Source organism: Meleagris gallopavo, chromosome 12 (assembly GCF_905368555.1).
Source record: "Meleagris gallopavo chromosome 12, MGAL_WU_HG_1.1, whole genome shotgun sequence".
Taxonomy (NCBI): Eukaryota; Metazoa; Chordata; class Aves; order Galliformes; family Phasianidae; genus Meleagris; species Meleagris gallopavo.
In genome coordinates, this window is record NC_139415.1 from 5,954,419 (window position 1) to 5,974,831 (window position 20,413).

The 20,413-nt window shown below is 40.2% G+C and overlaps 1 protein-coding gene across 4 annotated transcripts in view; it reads left to right on the forward strand.

The window, feature by feature from the left end:
• THSD4 (thrombospondin type 1 domain containing 4) overlaps nucleotides 1-7,780 on the forward strand; it is a 275,436-nt gene extending 267,656 nt beyond the window's left edge. For all 4 annotated transcript variants that reach the window (XM_085233984.1, XM_085233985.1, XM_085233986.1 and 1 more), the window contains exon 18: nucleotides 1,510-7,780. In XM_085233984.1, the coding sequence (XP_085090110.1) occupies nucleotides 1,510-1,652 (143 nt within the window). In that variant the 3' untranslated portion in view covers nucleotides 1,653-7,780. The remainder of the gene's footprint in view (nucleotides 1-1,509) is intronic.
• Nucleotides 7,781-20,413: the final 12,633 nt, after the last annotated feature.

Here is a 20,413-nt window from a genome sequence, read left to right on the forward strand (position 1 = left end):
AGAGGAACTTTGTGTTTCAACCATGGAACTCCATCTAGTGGAGAAAGAGGTTGTGGAGTTTTTCTTTCTGAAGTACAGAGTTTTGTTTTTACACAAACTTTGGCTTTTTTCTGTGGTTGAAAGAAGGTTTTTGTTTTCATTTCTGATTAAAAATTCTTTTTTCTTCAAAGTACCTAAAAAATTGGCTTTCTTTTAAAGTTGCCAGGAATGTGAGAAATATGCTTTTGTGGAAATGGCCTGAACTGGTGTTTTTATACAACTTCCTTGCATTCTCAATTGTTTCACTTTGCAGATTCTTGGAAAGAAAAAAAAAAAGAAAAAAAAAGAAAAAAAAACCCTGAAAACAAGAACAAAAGATCGGGTATCATATAGTTGTTTGGTAATAAGTTCTATAATAAACAATAACATTACATATAATAAACAATAACATTTAATGTTTAATGTAAGAACATAAATAGAAAGCACTGTTTTTCTTCTTTATAAACTTCCAGTGTGGCTTGAACTCTTTTTCCTCAAGATTTTGAAGACATTAAGGACAATTAAGTCATTTTATTTTGTACGCAGTAAATACATCAAGTTTATCAGGCATTAAAATTAGTCATTCTTCTCCTACAGATTTGACTTTCACAGTGATGAGAATGCTAGGGAAAGGAAAATGCAATATTCAGAAATAGTTTGAACTCATGTTCTACAACAATTATTTTAATAATGAAAATTATTCTTTAACATAAATTAATCACTTTAAAAACCGGTATGCCAGTATTGTATAGTTGTACAATACTATTGTAATACTGTTGTTGTTTCTTCTCTATTTAAAACAGACTTGTACAGAATGGATCATTTTTATAAACAATGTTAGCATTTTTGTCATTTGGTCTTTTTCAGTGCCTTAGTTTCAGTGATCACTTAATGGTATGAAAATATTAGCTGTCACTTAAAAAGTGTTTCTAACTAAACCTGTTGAATGAGAAGGAAAACTTGAAAATGTGAGCAGACTACATCAGAACAGCTTAAGAAGCAATGGGGAATATTAAGAATACCAGTTGTTTTGTTTGTTTGATTGGTGTTGGTTTTGCTTTAATCTGGTTATTTTCAACCAATCACAGTATTTTTAATGAGGGTGGTGGTTTATTTAAATTTGGCATTACCTGGAAATTAATATTTGCAGGTTCTGTTGCCATCTGTGCACTGCCACAAGAGTTTAGTACCTAGGAATCTAAAAATGAAGTGGAGAAAACTAGAAACTTGCCAATCATTTGTATTTAGGCCAATTTTTTAAAGTACACACGAGGGTATTTACACTTCATCCTAGTCTTTATATATCTTGATCAAATGTGGAAAATTTTAATCACCTAACCAGTTATTTGTGTAAGTAGCCTATTTTAATTTCACAGTGAACATTTAAATATATGTTAAAGGAATCTTATGTAGTAGAGGAAAGGGCATTGATTATTTATTTTTCTGTTGTTGTTTTCTTCAGTTTATTCTCTCTTCCTTTTTTTTCCACAGATGAGAACTGCAAAGATAAATACTACAATTGCAATGTGGTGGTTCAGGCCCGGCTTTGTGTCTACACCTATTACAAAACAGCCTGTTGTGCATCCTGTACACGTGTGGCAAATAGACAATCTGGGTTTCTAGGACACAGATAACAAATGCTCTTCTACTCAAATCAGCAATGTCGGTCTTCAGATGAAGCTTGAACAGTGTTACTATTTTGACTAGAGCAGGTTTTAGCTTCTTAAAGAGGTGGTTTTTATACTGCTGAGTACGTCAAGACACCACATCCTTTCAATTACATTTATTGTGCAGTTTTATCTTTCTAAAAAAACCATGATCTTTTTAAAGCATTAATTTGTATTGATACTATTCTTTGCACCTCGTCATTGAATAACTATTTAAAGAACATACCAGCCTTACTATTATGAAATTAATGTTTAAAAAAAAAATCAGAGCTAGGCAATTACTGCAGATGTTTAACCAGTATGGGTGTGACTGCCATGTTATTTTCTGAGTGCTTATTCTTACTTGGGTGTTTTGAACGGCCTTAAAGTAGTAGATCAAATCAATGAAACGTGCACGTGAGAAGAATTACTTTACCAAGAACCCACCCCTGGGAGACCCATTCATATTCAGTTTTTTAGCACTCAAATGTATATTTTTAATTACTTCAGTCCATTCATAATAGTAATGGTTATATCTTTCACTTATACTTTTATCTAACTTCCTGTCCTCAGGTGGCAAATATATACACGTTTGACTGCCAAAAAGTGCCTTTATATTTAATTCATAAACCCTTAGAATTATACTTTCCTAATTTTGTATATATTTTAAAATGTTACCTACCAGAGTGCCTCTAGCCCATTAAATCTTTACCAGCTGCAGCCATCAGTGGGATTTACCAGAAAGGCAAGGAGCCCTTGCTGGTGTTTAAAAAAAAATATTTCTATTGGCAAGGTCTCTTTCCCTTAGGGCAGTTTTGCAATGATCTGATACCTTGCCTAATATCTCGTCTCTGCACTATTGCTTAACTAGTATCATGCAAAAATACCATGCTTAGATGTTGTCTGCATATCAGAGCCTTCCGAAGCAACCACCAACAGATGTACACTTCTGTGCTTTATAGTAGTCTGCTACTCTTGGTATCAGTAGGCTCGGTAAGTGTGGTAGCTGAGTATTTGTAATAAGAAGATCTCAACTATTGGTGTTTTTTCAGGTTTTGATCAGTTATTACAACATACTTGTCTTTTTTAGTCAATGTTTCATTCATCAGGTCTGTTCATACCACTCTCTTTATACTACTCAAGAATGGCTCTGCTTGCATGCTGAGCATCTGTTAGTAGAGTTTAACATGCATTGAAGTTGAGATAAGCAATGAGACTATGATTCAGTGAATTTATGTGATGATTTTTCATTTCTGTAATGACTGTTCTCAGCCTTGTGATTTGGTAAAGGTAAGTAGAATGTGCTGTGCAATGCAAATGAAAATTTTTGCATTGTCTGCACATTCTCTAGCTTTTACCTCTGAGATCATTCAAATGTGTAAGTAAGGCTGAGGGGAGAAATTGACATTTCTGCTCATTCAACTAGTTACTGCTTTCAAAATAGTGATATCCAGCTGCACATCTATTTTAAGGTACCTGCGGCCTGAATTGAAAAACAGTTTTAATATGTGATAAGCCTCTCCCAGTGATGTGATTGTACAGTGATTAAGGGGTCCTGCTACTGATTAAGAGGCATATTTGAACCTCATTTAGGATTTGTATCAGAGCCCATCCTAGATGATCCACCTGTAAATATGCATCTGTTTTTATTTTCTTCTTATCATTTGGGAAGAGATGATGTGGAAGAATGGGCACTGGGAGGCAAAGGTTACTGCTGTGCTATTCGTCGCACCACTTCATGTGCTGGAAACTGAGCACAGGAAGGTAGAATTCCTCTTGTCTAAAAGCTGCATTGGACTGAGACAAACCATAGATATTTTGATTCAGTCACTTATGAAGAATGTATTTCAGCCACAATGAAGTATTAAGAAGTGTTTCCCCTGAACTTTGAAGTTACTGTTTGTGATTATGAACCATTAATGTCATTGGGTGTTTTTGTATGCCATGTCTTGGGCTTTTTCACTATAATTAGTTGACATAAAGCCTCTAGAAACAGGTGTGCTAATTAGAAAACTTTTAATATGATCTCACAAAGCTTTTGCAGTTCTGTTTCCTTGTATATGAAAATCTATCCATGAGGATAACTTAAAGATTTGTGATCATATTATATTCATTAGATTCTTGACCAAAGACTGAAATGGAGAAAGTGCTGTTCTAGAATCCAGTATTTATAAATATAGGTTTTCATCTCAGTATTTCATTGCAGCAGATCTTGACATACAGTATATAATTTTTGCCGTTATCTCTTTTGTGTCAAGGAAGTGTATTCTATCAGCTTGAAGAAAATATTTGTTCCATAAAAAGAATTATTGAAAATCACAATGAGAATGAAATATGTGGAAGTAATCAGGTTTGCAAAGAATTCATAGACAATAATCTCCTTGCACATACTCTTGGCTGTGAGAAGGCAAGTCAGGAAGCAAGCAGGTGATCCTGGTCTTTCATAAAATCTGTTGTTATGCCCTGGAATATATGACCATTGGGTTATTTTACAAGGATTATCATCGTGTAGGCATCATTAAGCTGTCACTAAAGTAAACAATGAATGGGAGCTAAATATCAAGGAATATATATGTAGTGATATAATCCTGTATTACTCCTAAGTTGTAGAGCTTTGTGAATTGAATGCAGTGAATTATGTTAGTACAAATTAGACATGAGTGGGTTTTTGTTTTGTTTTTTTTTTAGTTAAAGGACAGATTTCAGGTGTACCAGTTAAAAAAGATTGCATCTCCTAATTGAACGTCCAGTGATATGGAAACTGCTAAAATCTTGCTTAACTTGATCATCTATCATCTCTTCTCATGTTTCAGTATAATCAAAATACTTGATCCTGAAATACAAACTATCAAACTCTTCTTTCAGCAGTTTTATGTAGGTAATATTAGTTCTACATCAAACAAGTGCTATGCTTATATTCCACTGTCACACAAAGTGCATTTTTGAAATTGTGACTATAGCATTTGCTCTAATAGAGCAGTGTACTGTCTTAGGATGATGCCCACAGGGGCTTGATGTTACTTTCATGATTTAACTGTAAATGACAGTTGACCTTCATGGATGCAGTTAGATCAAGTTTAAAACAAATATAAGTAAAAATTGATTCAGGCTTCTGTGATTGTTTATATTTCCTTTTACTGGTATTTTAAAATCAATCCAAATCCCTCAGGAAAAAAAATTGAAAAATTGCTTCCTTACCTTACAGATTTTTACTTTATACAATCCAGGAAGACCAGAGTAAGTATGAGGTTTTTGATTAGTATAGAGTTTAATCAGTATAACTGTTTGTAAGGAAAAAAAAAGGCATACTGCTTTCATTTCTTCCAGACATGCAGCTGGACAGAATCAGCTTCATGTAGAGCAGGTTCTATGTCTCAAGCACTCTCTTCCTAGAATTGAAGACTATTTGTGTAGTTGTTTATTGTTATCAGGGGTCCATCGCGGTTTGTTACTTTCTACTCAATGCCAGGTCTAAGCATGTGCAAGTGGAATTGTTTGTGTATAGCAGTGGCATGCTACATTTGACAATGCTTACTAGCAGGGTTGAGTTTATGGGGTTCTCCCTCTCACTAGCTGAGAAACTGAGATGATGTGTAGTGTGGAAGCGTGAGGTTTGCTCCTGTGGGAATGACCCTGTGTCTGGCATAGAGTCCTGAGAAGTGCAGCATGAAAGATGTGAGTGTTCTTGCAAGCCAACTACCCTTAAAGTCTTTTTGCTCTCTGACTTAGTGTAGGACTACCCCAGTATCCCTGCACAGGGAACTAGTGTCTTCCTCATTACATACATAATCTTTTTTCGTCTTTTCCCCAATGCTTGAGTGAATCAGCAAATTGAGAACTTTCTGTATGAATGAAGCAGTGCTTAACATCAATGTTATCGGTTAGATCTGACTTTTATCATAATATGATGCAGTTCAGAGTTATTTCATTCTGTAAAGAAAAAGCAGAATGTGTTGCAGAACATGCTGAGTTAGTGACATGTTAATGCAAAGAGAGATTCTAACATGTTTGTTCACCTAGACTTGATAAAAGTGGTCAGTGTAGCCCTGACTCTGGTAAGTACATGAAATTTATAGAACAGAAGACTATATGGAGCAGCAATATTGGCAGAACAGAAAGTGCTGCTTGCTTTATGTATGTCTGAGTCCTACGTAGGATGCTCTGAAAGTAATGCCTCCTACTTATTGTAATGGAAACTACAACGGTTACAAAGAACATAATAACTAACTGATAGAGCATATTATCAGCTACAAAACACTCCTTTTCAGCATAGTAACCATCATTAGCCAATTCACGTGGATGAGCTGATGGAGATGCTCTTTGTTTTGTGCTGTGACAGCTGTGCATGGCCATCCAGAATATGGCTTGTCTTTCAGGTCACTGTCACCGCCGCTGAAAAGTACCACCCACCACTATGCTCATGTCCACTGTTTGGTCTCCATAAACATTCAGCAAATGTCTGTGAATGTCAGTGGGTGCCATTTTTTCTGCGTGGAGGAGTTCAGTTCCGCACCTTTGCTTCATATGCACTTCCATGTCAGATGACGCTTTGTCAGACTGCCCCTCTGCTGCCATCTGTGGCACAGCACCAAAATGTAATGGAACATTGATAGGAACCTTCGCCCTTCACCCTCTGCTGCCATTCCACCAACATCCACCTCTGATGTCGTGGGCCAAGATTATAAAATAGGAGGCATTACTTTTGGAGCAGCCATGGTTGAAAGTGTCAGTGGTCATCACAGAGGGACGAAGGAGGAGGTAGGTGCTGGAAGCAGCTCATGGCTAATAGAACTTCTGAATAGCTATGGAGATTATGCCTTCTTGAAGGAGAATCTTGCCTTCACTCTTACTAACCTGTACATCCATAAGTAGTACATTGTGCTCTCTGGAGCTTTCTTTTGTGTTTGAAACACAAAACATGAAATTCTGAACACAGAAATAAGCATATATTCCTAACATCGCATACAGAATATGTTTGTGGGAACTACGTTGTTTAGTAAATGCAGTAACATTGTATGTTCTACATCTGAAATGAAAAATCAACTAATAATCATTTTCAGTACATTTAGTATATCTTAAAGCAAAGTTATCAGCATTATCTTAATAGTGTGGGTGAAATTCAGGCCTGGAGAAAGGAAGAAAACTTAACTTAAGAGCTCACACCAGACTGAACTTGGATCTTTGCTTATCAGCTTTTAGCAATGATAAGTTAAGATTGCAACTTTCCAGTCTTCTGTATCCCAACTCACTTTAATGGATTACAAATCAAACTACCAGTATATTTGGAGAAGAGCATAATTTTGAGAAATCAGTCACCTTGCAGTGACAGTCTTCCTTACTGCTTGGCCTGTTTTGTCTGCGTTGTGTTGGGATCTTGCGAGACATAGTCCTGCAGTGGTCTTGGCAGGGGTGGGTACATGCAAGCTTGTGAAGCCCACACTTGGGCTGCACACAGAAGATTGGGAGGCTCTGAAGCCTTCCTTACCTGCACGGATCAGTAAACCTAACACTATGAGGGACAAAAAAACATAACATTTTTATATATAAAAAAATTTATTTCTACTTGACCCTGATAATTGATTTTGGCAGAAGAAGGATATACTTTATTATAACTTATTTTGTTGTTATTTGTAAATACAAGATGTCTATGGGAGATTTGTATTCTGAGCTGTGTGTATGGAACCGGCTACTGCACCAAAATGCTTCAAATATTTAGAATATGCAGATGTTTATTAAAAGGGACCTAATATGTATTTATTTACATGTACTATTCACCTTTTGTCCAGCTCTTTCATTATACTGACCCAGCTTCTATGGAATTTTATAGCACAAGTATTACATATGTATTGTTGTATATATGTCATACTGTAAATCGATAATATAATTTTCTAAACTTTCTGATTAGCCCATTCCTGGAGTGAATTGAAGGGGAGGATAGGCAGATTGCTTTCTGACTCGTTCAGGAATACGTATCCGTGGCAATGCACCTGAACCAGACCTGTACAGCATCCATTTCATACTGTATACATTTTCTCTGATGAAAAAGTGTTAACTATTTTTGTTTATGACTAATTTATTTTTTATTATTTGGAAAAATAAAGTTAATTCAAGACGAACTGGCGTGACGCGGTTTTTGAGCGGACCCACAGCAGCAGCTGCGGGCGGCGGGGTGTAGGGCCAGCAGCATGGAACCGCGTCTGCTTCTGGAATCTTCTGAAGTTCTCGCAGCTTCTTCTGCAGCGTTAAAGGAGCGGTTCTGCCACGCGGAAAGGCACGTGCTCTTTGGTTCTGACACAGCCGCCCCGCCCCGCGCTTCTGCCCTCCGCGGGCGGAGCGGCCTCGCGCCCCGCTGCCTCGTGGCTTTGGCGCCCAAACGGCCGCGCAGCGGCGCGTAGCAGCCGACTCAGCTGGGGGCGCGCGCTGCGGCCGTTGGGAGCTCCGGCGGTGTCCCGGCGTGTGCGCGGGAACCGGGCCGCGGTGCCGAGTGGAAGCGGACGTGCGGCCCGGCGGAACGAGCTCGAAGCCGGCCCGGGGAACGCCGTGCCTGGGTGCTACGCGTGCTGAGGCTCCTTTTTGTAAGTGCTTAACTCGGCTTTAAATACATATACAATATAATTGGTTTTCTGCTACGTGTGTTCTTCACGTTTGAAGTTGAAGTAAAAAGGACAGGTAAAACTGGAGTCCTGCAGCAGATCGCTGTTTTCCCCCCTGTGCTGCGAAGCCGGGCTGCCGGCTCCGCTAGGCGCCGTGATGACGGACAGCTCCGCGTGCCGAGCCGGGCGGGGCGCCGCTCCGTAACGGCGTGACGGAACCGAGCGGGAAGCCGTGCGGCGTTGTGTGCCTGCCTCAGCGGCAAGAAGGGTCCACAGTTAGGGCAGAAACCTCCAGGAGGTGTTCCTGAAACCTGCGGCCTGGGAATGAAGGTGCTGAGGTTTTTCAGCTTGTTTGGAATCTCTTCTTTTCTGTTTTCATTTCTCCCGCTTCTTTGTCATTACATGTGGCCATGTGCTGGCAGTCAGGGCTTTCCTTACGGGTAGTTGGATCACAATAATAGAAAGCTGTGACTTCCCAGGGGCCTTGTTAGAAACACACGGATTCCTTATTTATGCCATCTAGAGCTCTCGGTGAAATGTATCACTGTTCATCAGCTGCTACTTTTTATCTTACTGGAAAGATACAATTTATCACAACGGTGAGTTAAAGAGTTTTAAAAAGAGTTTTAGTTTTTTTAAAACAGAGGTTTAAAATCCTCTGTTTGTGGGTGCAGCTCTTAGTTTTGAGCATTCTGTGTCCTGGTTCCCAGCGTGTTTTCTCCCCATCATTATGCACTAGATTGCTGAGGAAAATAAGACATAAGTGAAATTTTAATGGGCCATGAATTCTATCCTAACAGCCAGAAGTAAAACAGTCCCATTGCCTCTAGTTGTTCCAAAAAGCAAGGATTTTTTCCTGTCCAGTGATTGTATACTCATGGCCAGATTAAGTCTAGATGGCGTTAATGGTCTTTTGGAAGAACATATTACTCTCAGAGCTGTTTTTTAAATGTTCTTTTTTCTACTCATTTTCTGGAAAAAAAAATGGGAGGGGGGGGGAGCTCTGTAGTGTAACCCCTCCTCATTATTACTCTTCAGTTACAAAAGAAATTTATGAATTTCTAAAAAGTTAGTGAATGATGCAGAACAACTGTAAATGAAAAGAGGTGTGCAGTAAGAGCAGAAGAGCAGGAACTGTCAGTGGTGCTTCCCATCAGCATCTTTGCTGCTGAGTGGTGCCGTAAGGTGCACTTCCCTTTGGAGAGCTGGCTGTAAGAACAAATGGGGATCCTTACCAGCCAACACAGGGTGGGTTCAGAGTGCAAGTGAGAATGCTGGGGGTGGTCCCCAGCAAGTGGAAGGGCAGTGCTCCATAGTTTCTGTGGAATAAGAAAAACTCTTAATGTACCCATTGTCTCTAGTGTCTCTTGCCCTTAAAGACTTGCAGGCTTCTGAGCAGGCGTTTAGTTTAGCATCTGTAAATCATTTGTAACAATATCTGACCTTGTATGTGCAGCAGAAAGCAATCATAGTTGCAGTTAAGCAAATGATTGATTTAATAGTTGTAATTAAGCTTGATTAATCAAGTATTTAATGCCCACTGCTTCATTTGCAGCTTAAACCAGTTCAACCCAGTTGAAACTGGTAGTTTTCATTTTATGTTGTGAAGGAAATTGCCAATGCTTAAATGTCATTTAAGCCTCACGTTCCACTGGAGTTCCACTGGAGTTCAACTGGCCAGAGCTAGGGCAGGAAGCTGCCAGCAAGTAGATCGCATTTGCAGCCTCACATCAAGAGAACAAAGGGTATGGTTGAGCTTGGCAAAGGCAGAGGAAAACAGCACAAAAGGGCATTTGACATAGGCTTGCTTCAGTTGCTAAATTTAACAGTAATGGCTATGGGAACAATACAGTGGTGGGAAGGGAGAGCATGAAAAAGCACAGTGCACTGTGGGTGAAGGATGAGAAAATAGAAGTGTGCTGTTGAGTATTTGGGGGAGGAAGAGCGAGCAGATTCTTTGCTCTCTTCTTTATGCTCTCTCCTTCAGATTTTCTGTTTCTGTTAATCTTTCAGGCTTCTGATTCCTTCATCAGAGCAGCAGGGATGGGCTGTCAGAAATAGTGCTGCCTTAGGAGATACTTGAAAAAATGAGAAATCCTTCAAATCCGCATTTCCCCAAAGCTTGCTTTGGTCTGGGTTCTGTTCTAGAAGTTCCATGAATACATCAGTTGGAGATTGCTTTTCTGGTGGTCGGTGCTTTTACAGTGGCCTTGGCTCTCATCCTCTGTGCTGGGTGGCATTGGAAGGTTGTCAGGGCATTGTGTGTTAAATTAACTGCAGCAAACTCATTGGAGAAGTCTGCATTTCTCCAGGAGTTTTATTGTGATATTTACCAGCAATATAAAAAAAAAAAAAAAGGATATGAAATATGCACTGAAATGCAGTTGGTACTGATCTCTCTGCAGTGCTGCTTTCCTTGCCAAGCTGTGCAGTATAATCTTCTCCTAAACACATGGCCCTGTCGAACAGCAGAGAGCTCAGTGTTCCAAGTAGAAATTGCCTTAATGGAAGCAGCAAGTAATAAAAATCAATGTATACAAGAATGGAGTGCTCAGTTCTACTTGCTAGAAGTATTTGGAGGACGTTTCAAGGCCAGCAGAGAAACTATGAAATGATTTGAGTGGTGAGTGCTTTAATTAGTTTCCAAATTAAAAAAAAATAAAAAAGAGGTTAGTGCTTGTACCTTTTTTTTTTAAGTATGGAAACCTAGTGATCTGATTTTCTATGGTCCTGAGTAGTATTTGTAAAATTCCTGTCTGATACATTCTAGCAAGAGTTTTTCCCCTTGTCTGCGTGCTATTAAAGCGAGTGGCTGCAGGTGAGGAGCGCTGCCCAGGGCTCAGCACGCTCAGTCCCAGCACCTCCAGCACGCTGTTCCCACTCAGACACACACTTCTCTGGTATTTGAGTGTTGCTTTCAGAAAGCCCCAGCTAGGTCCTCCAGATTACAGCTTGCTCCAGGATTGCAACTTATTCTTCATAGGGTGAATTCTTGGCTCTCCTCTCCAAGAAAGGGGAGGTGAGAAGCAGAGTGGATGAGAAAGTCTGGGCTTTAGGAGTGCAGAAATTGGGAAAAGTAAGCTCAGATGTTGGTGTGTGTTGGGAACGTGACTGAGACTTCTAAATACATAGAGAGCAGCATGAGCATCTGTTCATTAACAATATTTATTTAGTAGAAGCCTGGTTGTGTAGAGTTGGCATGTATAGACATCTTAGTAATTAGAAAGTGTGGTGTTTTCCATCTTACCGTTTGTCTATGGTAGTGAGGAGTGAGGGAGAACAAAAAGTGCAGCAGTTGTGTGCTTCCTTCAGGCACGTGCTTAAACGTGGCCTGACAGCTGGATCAGCATTTCGCTGCCAGTGCTGCTAAAGAAGTCAGTTACAAGTCTGGCCCGAATCAGTTACTTGAGAAGAAGATAGGATGAGATCCTGCTGGGGGAGGTGCAGCTGCTGGGCAAATCCTGCCGCTGCCCTCTAAAGAAGTGCCACTGTCTGTAGCACGGAGCGGGCTCTAAGAGAACCAGAAACTGTTGCTAAAATCAGGCCTCTGTAATCCTTGTATTAGAGAGAAAGCAGAAAGATATTTTTCTTGCACATCTGCTTGTAATTCCTTTCTCCTTCTTGCATGTAAGGCTAACAATGCACGGCATAAGCCAATAGCTTAGGCGTGTTGCCTTTTGTTCTCAGACATTCGAGGTTGCTTTCTTTCCTTTTTAGGTTCTGAGGATGAAGCTGCAAGCTTCTACCAGCAGCTGGGCTGGGCTGGCACTGTGCTTCCTTAAGTTACCTGCTTCCTCACTGCAATCACTGCATTTTTATTTTTGTTTGAACGTGTAAAATAAAAATAATTTTAGACTTTAGTTGCAATTTCAAACGTGAAAAAGTGCTTTTCTTCCTGAACACTGCTGTCACATTGTGTGTGAATGATAAGCTACAACTTGCAGAGCAGCACTGCCTCGTGCATGAGAGCAGATCTTCAGAATCTTTGCAAAGTCTGGGTTTCTGTGAATGTGAATTCTGAATCTTAGTTCTTCACACAGCATTTGAATGGATTTACCTCAAATTCTCCCAAAGAATGCTGCAAATGCTGAAAAGCTACCTACAGTTAAGTAAATTGATGAAAGGGAATTTAGTGAGGGGACCATGCAGAGGCTGGTTGCTAAAGCCCCTGACTTGCATGTGCGTGGAGCTGGAGCCTGGCTCAGAAAGACAGCACTTAGTCTCAGCCCTTCTCTTTTGGTGCTGCTTTCTGTGTCTTCCTGTTCCGTATTGCCTTCTGTTCCCCTCTCTGAAGGGAGCAGGGGGGTGGGGATGAGGCAGAGACTGCAGACGTGGTACTGGTTGGTGTGGTACATGTTGGTGTGGGTCTTCGTATTGCTGCTGGGGGGAAAGACTGGAGTCCAAAAGGAGCAGTGTGTTTCTGGATTGCTTGTTAGGCAACTCGAGGACAGGGTGTCCGGCTTAATAAAAAACCAAATAAAAAATAACTCGTAAATGCTCCTCTGAACTAAACATATTTCCATTATTTTGTTTGCTTTTATTGTTCTGTTAAGAGCAAGATTTAAAGATAAACAAAGAAAGATCTTCAATAGCTGTCAGTTCTGCTTGAGAGGATCTGTGTGGAGTTGCTCATCCACCACCAGATCCTGCTCCCACTTGCCAGCAGTACCAGGGGAGCTGAGGGAGGAGGCAGAAGAAGCCATCAATTACCTTTGTATGTGTGTACTAGGAAATCTAATTATGTGGTTATTGCTGCAGTACTGCAAAAGCAGGGCAGCAAGTGGAAGAGTGCCTGAGGGGTTAGTGAGGGCTATGGTAGCTTCCTTGGAAAGGTGAGTAGTGTTATAGTCAGACCAACTGCTCTCAGCACTTAACATCTTTCTTTTCTCTTCTTACTGCGTGGAATTGGGAATCATTTGACAGCCACATGGAAGCACTGGGGCAGGGAACATATAGCAAAATCTCAAGTGCTGGATTTTTCCTTTTTATTCTTTTTTAAAAGCATTTCCTTTTTAATATCCGTAAGAAAGTAATTAGAAATGAATCGCTTCCCATTTACATGGCTGTTGGTGTGAACAAGTGATTTCTGAGCTGGCTCAGCCCCGCTGCTGCCAGGCCAGGTGTCGGTGGGTGCTCAGCGTTCTGCAAACCACTCTGCATGGGGCTGTGGTGAGAGGAGCTCTGCTCTGCCCCAGCTTCAGCTCGCAGGGGTACGGCACAAGGGTACAGAAATATGCCGTTTCCTTCTGTGGCTAGAAACATCCTGTTGTGAATTATTACTGTTATTTTGGTTTGGTTAGAGGAGGGCTACATTAGACATACAAAAAGAAATCAAAGCTCCTCCTCGTGTCATGTTGTGTTTTTAAACTGTGCACGCTGCTAGGGAAAGGGAGCTAGTGAAATCATGGATGAAATTCATGTGAGGTTCCACATAGATCTTAGGGAAGGTGGTGGACCATCTTTCCAGGATATAAGAAAGCTGAGATTCTGTATGTTCTCCTGGACATTTTTACCTTTTTTCTGTTCAGTCAGGATATCTGTGAAGTACAAACATTAAATGTATTTTTCTTGTTATCTAGCTGTACTTTAAATTTGTGCTGGCTGACAGGAATTGTGCTGGTAGGCCTCTAGCTTATTTGCTATCCTTGAGTTTCTCATTTTATTTTGTCACAAAGTCTTGCTTGAAGAAAGTCAGTTATGACTTAAAAAATAAAAGCTTGAGCAGTTGAGAAATGCACTTACAGTGACAAACCCAGTTATCTGCAAGTCCCTGTGACACAGGAAGCAATTTTTATTACAGTAAATGCCCTTATGGTTTCTTCAGTAGAAATTATGGGAAACCAGCAGCCATCCTAAGTGAAAGTAAAAGGTCCATGAGGGGCTGTCCTTAAGGGAAATAAAGTCTAAATGCTAAAAGCATTATAACTGGTCTACTAGGGTTATTCAGTCTCTTTTCTGTCATTTAAGTTTACATAGAACTCCTTAAAATCCTCAGCTTTAGACAACGCAGCCCAAGCCCTCACAGAACTGGTAGCGCGGGGTAGGGCCGTAACAAGGCAGGCACAGCCAGCACGGCAGGGAGGCACGGCCCTGGGGGGTTCTTGGTCTTGTTGTTCTTCTTATTTGTCTGACTGTTTTCAGGATGGGCCTTACTGGGGTTCTGTACCTTATAGCAGTTGGCTGTTACAGTGCTGGGTTTCTGCTAGTGCTACGTACGTTGCTCTGTCTCCTGTCTTCATAACGCACAGATAGCTGCATCTGAGCATATTGCTTTGTGTTTATTGAAGTAAGATTTTTTTTTTTATACCTAAGTTAGTGTCCTTTTTATCTCTGCAGAGTGCAATAGCAAATGTTCCTTTTTATTGCCTAGAAATGTTGCAGGAAGTCTAGCAATTCAATCCTATTAACTTAGATGATTGAACAATGAAAACTTATTCTTAAGAATGCAGAGCTTGAGTGTGAAGGGCTGGCCATTTTCCCCTCACTGCCATATCAGTAAGCATTCAAAGGACAGCAGTAATGTGTTCATCTGCAAGCTGCAAGGGTCTCACCTACCCTGAGGACTGCTAAACATGACGCGTTTGTATTTTGAGTGGTAAAGTATGAACATCTCTGGAGGTAAATATGAAAGCAATGGTCAGTTCTACAAGTAAACTTGAATTGGAATAAATAGGAATTTATCTATGGAATAAATGTGTTGATTTATCAACTGTAGAAATAGTTGAAAATAACAGATATTTTCTATTGCCTGGTGTGTGTAAGAGGAAACATAATTAACAAAAATGAAGCGGCTTATGCAGATGTTTTCCTCTCCTGACTCCTAACATTTGCATACTGAAGTGAGTAGCAGTTTTGGGTTTGGAAATGTAAGACTAGAATACTAAGTGCTCAGTCTCTAGGGACACGAGTAAATTAGATGATTCTGCAGCATCTTCTGAAATAGGTGGTGATTGGAAAATATTACATTGAATATTCTATCCTAAATTAAATGAATATTTACATAAATCTAAGGTCACAAGTTGCCTGTAAGCCATGTTTGCGCAGATAGAACACAAAGCTTCTCAAAGCTTCTGGGAGAGTGATTTTTTTTTTGGAGATGCTTTAGCTGATTTCCTTTGGCAGGAGAGCCCTGCTAGACATCCTTTCGTTTGAAGAGATCAGTGGTGCAAATTGACACGAGTCCCTTAGTCTGAGAGAAATGCATGCTTTGAATTCTTTCCCAACTTGAGGGTTAACAGTACCAATACCTCTGAAACCTTCCTACAGCGCACTGATTTTGATTCTGAACACTAATTTTCTACTACAGAACTGGATTTAGAAAGCAGTGCTTACACATCTTGTGACATCCATGAGAGTGATGTGTGTAGAAGATAGGCAGTGTCTAAATGTTCATTAGAAAGACAACAAAAAGAGCAAGTTTGCTCAGGAAAGTCTGTATGTGTGACTCACAGCCTTGTGTAGAAGTGCTTCTGGTGGAGAACAGTGTTGTAATCGAGCAGTTCAACTTTTGGGCTAAGAAATCAGCTATCTGGTTTCTTTATCTTCTTTCCCAAACCCAGTAACCTTGTATGATTAGTCACGTGAAGGATCCACGGCAGAGGCCTGGTTAGCCATGGAAAGCTTTACATGAAGGGAAATCCAACTGGTGATATGCCCAAGTCAGTTAAGCAGCACTGTCAAAGTAAACAAGCCAAACCCAAGAAATCTGATCCCGTCAGATTAACAAAAAAATTGATTTGATAAGGATTTAAACTTACAGTCTGGCTGCAACTCTAAGACAATTCTGTTCTGAAACGAGCTGAGTATACATAAGGAGCATTGGTTGGAAACACAGAGATGGATGAGCCTCATACAGTGTGAGGCTGCACGGACTTGAGAGGCTGTTGTTGGCATTTGTAATACTGGAAAGAATGGCAAAAATGTGACTGCTATTTCTGTAAGAAGTGTGTGATGTATTAAAATGAAGTAAAACCAAGCCATAACATTTCTTTTAAAAAGGATATTCTTGGTGAAGGGAGAAGGGGATAGAAGCAGCATTTCAGTATTTCAAGAGCTGTTTGTCTAAAGTGCTGATGTTATACATATCAATTATCTAAATATCCCAAATACCTTAATGTGCTTTTTTCCCTTCAGCTAGGCAATGTTTGATTCTTGTAATATCCTTAAAAGAAGCTTACAATCTGGAGGCAGACTGACTTTTTGCATGATCCGATAGGGATAGGAGAAGGGGAAATAGATTTAAGCTAGAAGAGGGGAGGTTTATGTTAGATGTTAAGGAGAAATGCTCCGCTCAGAGGGCAGAGAGGCCCTGGCACAGGCTGCCCAGAGCTGTGTGTGCCCCATCGCTAGAGGCAGTTTGGGGAAGACAGTTTTCTTCAGCTTGTTGACGCCTTTGGTAACAAACAGGAGACTCATAATGGCTCAGTATGCAGAAGGGAAAGTGTGGGAGAAAAAGAAAGGTGGGGAACTATGCTGCAAAGCTAGCAAATGTGAACAGAAATGTGAAATAATACCTATGGGTTAAAATGTCTCAGGCGTGGAGTTTGTTAATGCAATGTGTTGTATCTGACATTTTGTCCTGTTTCTATAATTTCTGGAATCAAGAGTATGAAAATGTTGGCAATTCTGCCTAATCTCACACGTCGTACGTGCTGCTGTGGCTTTGCAGTGCTAGAAGGTAGAACATGTAGAGCAGCCTGAAAATCTTCTGAAAGAAAAAAACAAACTGCGGTGATTAAATATTTAATATTCTTCAGCAGGGAAATAATTTAGTTGAATTATTCAGGATTTCAGGAGCACCTTTTCATGGAAAGGAATCAAGTCTAATATTGCAGTAATATGAGTTGCTCTGGGGAGGACCTGTGAGTAGGTTTGACTTTGTATCTGCAGCCTTCATTTGGAGTTCCAATTTTTTTTACAAACAATTTAAATTAAAGTGATGTAATAGTAGGTTTTAAAGCAGTCTGATATTAAATTAGACTTCTTGTGCTGAGATGCCTGCTTCTGAATTCTGATAATGTCCTCCTTATTAAATAAACCTTGATACCATGGACAGTTCTGCAGATGCTTTGCAATTACGTATTTGCAGCAGTTAGCACGTATCTGGTACCTAAACCGTATCACCAGACTGTGCTTTGGGAGCTGCCAAGAACATCAGTTCTGTACATGTGGAGTTTTTGAGCATTGAACAATAACATTTACCTTCAAAAGTGGGAACTTCTTTTCTTCTTTTTTCCTGCTCTGGAGCTAATACTAAGCATTAATGTTATTATTAATGTTACTCTTGGTTTCTTTTTTTTTGTTTTTCTTTTTATCTCTTTTTAATGCAGTATCTATGGAAGAAACTAGTGACTACAAAACAGCATTGCATTTACACGGAGTATAAACCATCCTTTTATTTCTACTAATTAAGCCTTAGATTTCTTTGCTTTATTGAGTTCTGAATTTTATTGTTGTTGTACTGCAAATCTTTGTTTCTCAGGACAAAAACATGTGCTTGAATTTTGAAAAGCTCCTTTTGGTTAGGTACGTGGTAGTAGTCAGGTCAGTTCTAAAAGAATTTCAGTTGTAGTGAGGATTCTGCTGGCTAAAGATTAGTGAATGCTGAATTGATGAGTTTAACAGGTGATAACAATTCTTTTGTAGGCAGGACATGAGTTGGAATTGTTCCCGACGGTAAAGTAGAATTGCTGCAATTACAATGAAAATGTGCACAGTGGTTAAGGGCAGATTTTTTTTCCCCTATTTTAGCTTTCTGCTGTGATTTGAAAATTGCTATCTTGAAGACAGTTATCTAAATCAATGGTGTGCAAGATTACTGTAGCCAGAGTGGCTTCCTTTGTTCCTTTTTTTTAGGGGGAGAAGATCTGTTGTAAGTTAAAGACTGAAAAACCATCAAGGGTTTTTCTTTGGTATAAATCATTTTAGATGTTCTCCTCTGTATAATGCCTTGGTGAGCAAGTAATGATGGATGTCACTTAAAAGCTCTGCAGAACGTGACTAAAATAGAAAGACTTTTCACATTCAGAAAGCAGAAATGATGCAAGATGGATATCTCATGTGTTTCAGAAATTCAGAAATAATGCATGTCCTTCTTGCTAGAAAGTAGAAATAGCAATGGAAAATGAGTGCCTTGTTTTCAGTATGAGTTTTCTGCAGTGAACATTATTCATCTGTCTCTGATGCATCTTTTCAAAGTCTTTTCTATTTTCTTTGGTATCTTCAATGACGCATAGAAGGAAAGTTCTGTGTTGTCTTTAATTCTCAAGGCAGATACTGAGAGTCTGTATCGACTCAGCAGCAGGCAGAATCACAGCCTCCTCTTTGGCAGTCTGTTTGCAATGTGAGCGTTTATCTACATTTATTGGAAACTTTAAAAAAAAAATACATTATGTCAGCTTAAGAATCTTTTGCACATGCTAAATGCACTATGAACATAAAAAGGGATATCAGAACACAATTTTTGTCTCCACTACGTAGGATTGTTCTGTTATTAAGAACCTGAGTAGCAGTGATATGACTTGAAATTTGTTAGTGTCTGTTGAAGGCACTTATTAATTCTTATTAATACTTAGGGAGGTTCAAGTGAAACAGAAAATCAGATGATCAGTGAAACTTTATAGTAATGACTTCGTGTTATTATTATGAAGTCTATTCGTTCACTTCACGGTTCTTTAGAACAGTGATTAATTAGATCATTTTGACTTCCATCAAGGCATTTACAAGTAGCCGCAAGTCTGTGGTTCTATTTTTCATATCTAGACCTCAGCAATATTTTATCTGTGAGTTTCTTAATTTTATTCAGTGCTGTAGGGTTTAAGAATTGGTGGTTTTTTTGTTTGTTGGTTTGATTTTTGTCACTACCAAAGTCTGTATTTTTCCTTAATTTGTTTCTTGCGATTTCACGTTAGCCCTGGAATTCAGTGGAATTTCAATGCTGCAAGTCTGCTTCAGTGGTGGCGGAGAACATACAGCCTTAGAGAAATATTTTAATCTGGTTCTGTTTCATTTTCTTTATAATGTAAAACAGACGAGGTCCTCTCGCAAAGGTCTATTGGAACAGACCTTGTGGCTGCTACAATCCTTATGATGGCTCCTGTAGTTGCTCTGACCTTTTGGACAGACCCTGCTATTACTCCAACCCTTCTGGTGGGCCGTGCAGGTGCCACGAACCTCCCAGTCAGTGCCATGGTCATTCCAATCCCTGTGACAACCCCCACATTGGGCACAAGATGGACTGCTGTGGTTTAACCCAGCAGTTGGCTGAGCACCACACAGTCCTTTGCTCACTTTCCCTCCTCCCAGTGGAATGGGGGAGAGAACCTGAAAAAAAAAATAGAACTTGTGAGTTGAGATAAAACTACTTACTAAGATAGAGAAAAGGAAAAGGATAATAATTATGGCACTCTCTATACACACACATACACACGAATGTACATAAGAAGTGATGCACAAACAGTTGCTCTCCAGCCCTCAGTCAATGCTCAGCTGCCCCCCTGAGCAGCAGAAGAGAGATGAATCTTCCACCTCCTTCAGAACTTCTTCTGCATGATGCCATATGGTATGGAATATCCCTTTGACTAGTTTAAGACTGCTGTTCTAATTCTTTTCCCTCCCAGTTGCTTGGGCACCTCTCTGAGAATGGCCTTGGCTCTGTACAACACTGTTAAGCAGCAACTATAAACATTGGTGTGTAACCAACATTGTTTTTTGCCTAGAAGAAAAACATAGCACCATACCAGACACTTCTAAAGAAAACAATTTCATCCCAGCTGAAACTAAGACGAGCAGAGTGCAAGCACCTGGCTAACAGCGTGGGGCTCTGCCAGCCAGGGCCCCATCCCACAGAACCCAAGCAAGGCCCTGGGGCAGACCTGGGGGTGGTGACCAGGTTCTACCAAGAGCCCAAGTCACCAGGAAAGTATGCGGCATTGAGGCAGGTCTCCAAGGCGAAGCCAGAAATTTGGTGGTTGTGCCAGGATCAGGCCCTGTGAAGGTAATCAGAGGCAAACGCAGCCCAGCAATTACAGGACAAAAGTGTGGTGGTGATGTAGAGTCAAAGGCCATCCTCCTGGATGGAGGAGTCAACCCACAGGTCTGGATCCAGCTCAGTGGGGCCCGTGGCCAGGCACAGGCAAAGCAGTGGCTGAGTTGGCA